The 6,593-nt window shown below is 43.8% G+C and overlaps 1 protein-coding gene across 2 annotated transcripts; it reads right to left on the bottom strand.

Moving 5' to 3' along the window:
* Positions 1–2,288: 2,288 nt before the first annotated feature.
* Positions 2,289–5,827, bottom strand: nrarpa (NOTCH regulated ankyrin repeat protein a). 2 transcript variants are annotated; one of them, XM_072455307.1, is made up of 2 exons: positions 5,655–5,827; positions 2,289–5,483 (listed from the first exon to the last, which is right to left on the bottom strand). In XM_072455307.1, exon 2 carries the CDS (start codon positions 5,104–5,106, stop codon positions 4,768–4,770), a length of 339 nt encoding a protein of 112 aa, XP_072311408.1. In that variant the 5' UTR covers positions 5,107–5,483; positions 5,655–5,827; the 3' UTR covers positions 2,289–4,767. The 2 variants fall into 2 exon arrangements, with proteins under 2 accessions (XP_072311408.1, XP_072311407.1); XM_072455306.1 differs by having other exon boundaries at positions 5,648–5,815.
* Between the last annotated feature and the right edge of the window lie 766 nt (positions 5,828–6,593).

The raw sequence follows: 6,593 nt of genomic DNA, 5'->3' as shown, positions 1-6,593 counted from the left end.
TCCCACACTCATGCAATATCAGTAGCAACACAGTACTTCCAGGAAACAGGGACATAGGCAGCTTTCGCAAAACAGGTGCTGGGAATTAAGGGGAGTAGAGCCAAGACTGGGGGGCTTCTGCAAAAAGGCCTTAAGAGAGAAGAAAAACATCTCGCACACACAAGACATTGTCAGCTCTGTGAACTCTCATTGGCTATGGAAGGGGGTAAATGAATTAGTTTTCAGTTGTAGCACCACTAACAAAAATAATTATATCAAAATATTTATTAGTTTTAATGAGTTCCGAATTGGGACTTAAATGGACATACAATTGTAGTTTTGAAGTATGCGTAACACAGGCCCTATAAATATGGAAATAAATATTCCCTTTGATACTGTAACATCCCACAATGGGAAAATTCAAGGGCTGCAACACACAGTTCAAGACCAGCTGAATAGAAACATACCATACAAATTGACATAAATAACTCAACTAAATAAACATAAATCTAAATAAACTTAAATCTAACACAATGTGCAGCAGGTAATAAAATATGAGGCTAATAAAGCCATAATATGTACATTAAATTGATATGTCTATGGACATGCGCAGTGTAGCATGATGAACAGACTCATGGTATGGCGACTTCAGTGTATTGTGCCAGTGATGCTTCTCATTATGTGACTTATGGTGCATGGTTACTATAAATATGTGCAAGGTGCAGGGTTCATTGTACAGTCTGACAGGAGCAGAAGGAAAGACCTGCAGAACCTCTCGTTCACACAGCTACGGTGGATCAGTCACTCCAGACCTGACAGAGCGTCCTACAGGAGTGACACTCATGGGCCAACATAGATGTGAGTTTAGCCAGGACTCTTCTGTCCTCCCTTCTCCTCATCTCAGAGGACAGCCCAGGACGGAGCTGGACTTCTGGATGACCTCAATCAATGCAGAGTCAAAGGATGTTTGCATGTCAATATTCATATTGGCACAACCATTGATAAGTATTTGAAGATATACAACAACATTTAACATGGGTAATATGATCTTTTGCTTTTTGGTTGAACATGGACATTAGATAAAAGACAAAGACACAAAAGTCAAATTGACTAAAGTCAACATTAAGCGCCCTCCCTAGTTTGAGATCTTGAGTAAAGTTTTACATTCAGATCATGGCTGCAGGAACTGGAAGTCTGATTACCACGGCGATGATTATTGTAGTTTTATTTCATTAGAATGTTTTTATTTTAATGAATTGTTAATTGCTATGACAACGGGGCAAGTTTTTTATTACTATAAAACCTTTGGACAGTCGAAAGCAAAAGAACAAAGTAGTAGCAGTAGTAGTGGTGGTCCTGCATTGTTATGTTTACATATATAGTATAGTAATTGTAGCCAGGCCTGTAATATTGATTGTACAATTGCTGTATTAGCTGTAGTAGCCTTGTTGTTCTAGCAGAGTGCCAGTAGTAACAAAGGTATCAGCACGTAGATATATCCCAGATATATATATATATATATATATATATATATATATATATATATAAGTATTAGCAGCAGGATTATTACAATAAAATGTGTACGTACTTAGCAGAAATAAAATAACCAAATGGAAGAGGAAATACATAGCAACGTAAAATATGTTTCAGGATAAATATCACATAACCTATAATGCATTGTTAGTCACATCAAGCAATTAGATATCTCAAATGTGGAGCAATAAGTGTTGTGTTACAAGTGCAAGTGTCCAATAAAACCATTCTAGCATTGAAATGTGCTGGATCTAAAGACACTTCTGGAGAGCCGGGTTGTGCAAAGACTGGGCCTTCATCCTTCCAAAGAGAGAACAAGAGCAGAGTGTTGGAAAGTTTTTTGTGGGGGTAACATAAAACCAGCAACACACACAAGGGAGGGGAGGGAGGCTTCTTTAAACCAAGCCTACCCAGAATGCACTGCGCTCTTTTATCCCGGCAGTGAAAGGATGAGGCCAGATGAATGACAAAGGGAGAGAATGGGGATCTGGGTTGGGCTCGAGTTTGGAAGAAGACAGGCAAAGAGGGGGGTGTTTCCCAAACCAGTTTATTCTATGAAAAATGCACCGGGGGAGGGGTGAGAGGAAAGGGCAGTTGCACCACCAGGAAAAACTTTCTATTTGTTTAGAAAGAGGCACGAAGACTATTTCTGTAAATGTTCACCTGAAAGTCTAGAGGCTGCACTCGTCAAGTGTAAAATATACCCAGGCTCTGAAAAACATTGAGGGAATTTAATCAAATACATGACATGAAAAAAGCATGCGTAGACTGACGGGTGGGTTTAATGATTTCTTTACTGGCTTGTACACAAACGTACAAAAATAATACAGCACTCATCTCCACATGACATGACGTCATCATCACAGTGTTACAAACGTTCAAAAATAAAAGGATAAAAACAAATAAAAAGAAAATGAGGATCAAGTTGTGATCTCCTCTCACTTCAAATGAAGCAAGACAAGAAACACAATTTGGCCCAAGAAAAATAAAACTCCACACTTTTTCTCATTCAAAAATAAAAATAAATTTTGAAAAAGTCATCTCACTCATGTACACCAATCCGGTGGCAGGCTTCTTCATACGTCATAAATGTTATGACCCTGAAAAGCCAAACAACCACACAACCGTGCAATTTTTAATCAATGATCTTACCATCAAATGTATTATTCCCCTTTCAACAATAATAGGAAGACAGCACTTCAAAAAAGAAAGTGCCCAAAGATATCATCATCAGCGATATATATATCCATATGTATATATACATACACCCAATACACACATCTTTGTTAAAAAACACCATGTTTTTCCACAAAGTAACACAGACATTAGGACAACATCACCTGGAGCATATATTCATACAATAGTATCTTGTTGTGTTTGTTTTTTCTATTCAGAAAAAAATTTAAATGTTGACAGATAAAAGCCAACTTTTCAACAACAGTCATCAGTGCAATATTCAAACAAAAAGAAAAAAACATCAAGTTTAAGACAAGTGATGCATATTTCATGTTTGTTGCTTGATACCAATCTCGACCTTATTGTGGATCTCACTTCACTTGTTTCTTCTCCAGGTTTCTCAAACAATGTCAGTCTGGATGACTGCAAGAGCCACAGCTGTTCAGGGCTTCACCACACTCACACACTCAGTCACACAGAACTCATTTCACAAAACAAACCACTCACTTCTCATGAGGTGAACCTGTGCAACTGTGAAGCTTTTATAAAACTGTTGGCCATTTTGAGCAGTAGGCTTAAAATATAACATAAAAAAAAAAAACATACAAGCAGCATTGATACAAATGTTATGGTGTCTTGACTTTTCGGCAAATGCAGCAGGCAAGTTTACCAGATTCCAAAGTGAAGTCCCGCCACAGTCATGAGTTGAATTATTGTTTTGTCTTCATAGTCCAACAGTATGAGGGTCCTGCTCAGTAGTCTAACTATTCAAAAGGCCTGCAGGCACCCCAGGCCAACACCAGGGGGTCGCAAGACTCCATCTTTTTTCATTTTGTGTGCAATAAAACTCCCTGCATTTCAAAGATACAATTCCACTTTTAGTCTGACTGAAAGAATATCTTGGAGGACAGGTAGCATATTGGTAATGGCAGTGTATGCTTTTGAAATGTTGAGAATATGTTTGGTTGTAGTGTATTAAAACACTGTCCCGGATGAAGAATTCCCGAAAATCCATTTAAAAAGCCCAATTGTGTGATTCCTTACATAAAAAGCAAGAGATGACAGACAAGAGAGGAACACTATATAGTCGAGGTAGCTGGCAACCAAAAGAACAGAGGAAAAGCCACTTGTTGAGGATGAGCAAAATAGCCTATATGTGGGTATTGGGGCGCTTTAAATGGAGTTTCTACATGGGACAGTTATACTACAAGTCTGCAGCAGCTTGAGTCACCCAAAATTCTCTTTTTACAGATGAACCATGACATATTACAAAAAATCTTCTCAATGTACCTTCATAAATAAAATAACCCAGCCTGCTTTCACAGTGATGACTAGGATGTTAATAAAATACTGAAAGGAGATTATAAAGTGAATTTCCAAATGATACAAAGCGAAAGCAGCGGTTTTTTAGTAACACATTGACCATTGGCAAAATAAAAGGGTCACACTGACACTGGCCTGAAAAGATGGGACGCCAGCAGTCGGCTATTGTCTCTTTAAAACATGCACAAAGTAAAGCTATTGTGTACAGTACTTCACCACAGTCAAATGTTCATGATTACAGTCTGAAAGCGATCACATGTTGGAATAAAAAGTTGTTTAAATAAGCAGACCCCGTCTCCATGTCGTCGTCCCCCCCCCGTGCAGATATTCCAGCATACAGCTTTGACATCAAGTGCGTGTTTCTTTCACAAAATAATTTAGTTTGAAGTTTGAATCACGAGGCGCCACGGGTCAGACCCGCGTCCCCACAGAGACACTAACTGTACTGAGGATGGAGAGAGAAACTGGGACGACTGCGGGGCTCTTGGGCCACTCGCACGCCAGCGGCCTGTGGGAGACATTCAGGAGGAAAGCTTTAGTACCAAACCCGCTGCTTCTCGTGTGACGCGCGGCTGGCTGTGCGTCTGGCCCAGGAGTGCGCAGGTCCCCGTTTGGTTTGGAGAGAGGGAACTGCGCGGACCCGTGTGTTTACTCTGATCATTTGGCACAACTGTGAAGTAAAGACAGTTCCTGTTTCCCGCCTGCAGTGGTCTGCTGTTGCTTGTTGATGTCGCTGGTTGATTACCTGACAGCAGATCACCGGGCGCCGGACGAGTACTTGGCCTTGGTGATGAGGTATAGTACAATGTCCTGGTGGCCCCCGAACGCGGCTATGTGTAACGCGCTCCATCCTTCCCTGTTGGCCAGCCGGATGTCCGCCCCGAATTTGACAAGCAATTTGACCAGCTCCAAGTTGCCGTCGATAACGGACTGATGCAGGGCCGTCTGGCCCTCGGGCCCGAACGAGTTCACGTTGAACTCGCAGTTTGTCATGTTTTGAAGCAATGAATGCAGCTCCTTGGTGTTCCCCTTCTTCACCGCCTCCTGGAACACGCGCTGTGGCGCGGAGCCCGTGGAAACGTCCGCCTGGCTCATGGCTGAAGCTCGCGACACGGGACTATAATCCTGTGGATCTAAAGCTGGAACAGGTCCTATCGAGGGCGCACAAGGGACCACTGCCACGCGAGAAGGCACTTACAAGCAGGACAGATCACTGTGTAGTATATCCCAAAAAGGACACGAGGAAAACACACGCAGTGTGCAAAAGATACGTTTGAATCCGGAGACGTGTCGGCATAAAGAGCGCTCCAGCCTCTGACTGTATTCCCCGCGGAGCAGGAGGTCGTCTGGCGCAGGGATGAGACACTTCTGATGGATGAGACACCTCTGATAGTCCACTCCGCGTGTCCACGCGCTTCCCTTAGTTTTGACCTGGTCCCTTCGCGCCCCCGGTGCCGATGTTCACGTGGCGTCTAATGAAACAAAATACACATTATTCCACATGGACCAGGCTGTTCCAAGACTAGAACAGGCTAAACAGACCTGACCACCACATTCCTTCACACACACATGCCTCGCACACTTTTACACACAGATAAATGCCGACACATGCGACAGTGACAGGATTGAGGCTCACCTATGACAGATGGACGGCTCCGCACTGATGAAACGCTAGAATCCGAGGCGTGGGCCGTGCGTGTCCTCCGTGCGTTCCGTGGGTTTCTGCTCTGCGCTCAGCTTTGGGGAAGGTTTTACGCGTCTTCTATTTGCATGACAATACGGTCCAAAAGAATCAACTGTGGAGGAATGGGCGGAAACTCAGGGCTGTTATAGGCTGATGGCTGCGGAGGGGGCGCGGCCAGCATCCTGTGAACGTGCACAAAGAGGCGTGGTCTGCAGAGGTAACCAAATGTTGCCACTGTAACGCACGAGGGCCATGCACGGGGCCCATGCACGAGAGCCATGCACGGGGCCCATGCACGGGGCCCATGCACGAGAGCCATGCACGGGGCCCATGCACGGGGCCCATGCACGAGGGCCATGCACGGGGCCCATGCACGAGAGCCATGCACGGGGCCCATGCACGGGGCCCATGCACGAGAGCCATGCACGGGGCCCATGCACGAGAGCCATGCACGGGGCCCATGCACGGGGCCCATGCACGAGAGCCATGCACGGGGGCCATGCACGGGGCCATGCACGGGGGCCATGCACGCACTTGTCCATAGAAGACTGCTCAGTGAAGAAATTATTGATAATCATCAAAGTGTCATTTAATGAGTCTATTGCTCCTTCAACTGAAGACAGCCTCAAGTCTTATGTGAACTACAGTTTCGAGACACGTTTTTAAAAAGAGGGTAAATTAACACCTCAAACAAACTATTTCAAACAATATTTAAGTCACGTTTGCCCAAAAGCAACACTGTGGGTTAATACATTGAAAATGAACATCAAATAAAATTGTGACTCATTAGCACCACATTGTTTCATTGTGGCCTAATTTGAGCTTAAACTGTCAATAATGACATCCTCAGACCAGAGAAGGTGGAGTTCACAGTCACGCTCCAACGTGGCACAGCTTT

The sequence above is a fragment of the Eucyclogobius newberryi genome, unplaced genomic scaffold, assembly GCF_026437365.1.
Source record: "Eucyclogobius newberryi isolate DKJ021-1_F unplaced genomic scaffold, fEucNew1.0.hap1 SCAF_2, whole genome shotgun sequence".
In the NCBI taxonomy this organism is placed as follows: Eukaryota; Metazoa; Chordata; class Actinopteri; order Gobiiformes; family Gobiidae; genus Eucyclogobius; species Eucyclogobius newberryi.
This window is presented reverse-complemented; position numbering and strand designations above follow the sequence as displayed.

Bases quoted from the DNA above. Each gene is read 5' to 3' on its own strand.
- nrarpa (XM_072455307.1), bottom strand. From the start codon at position 5,106: ATGAGCCAGGCGGACGTTTCCACGGGCTCCGCGCCACAGCGCGTGTTC.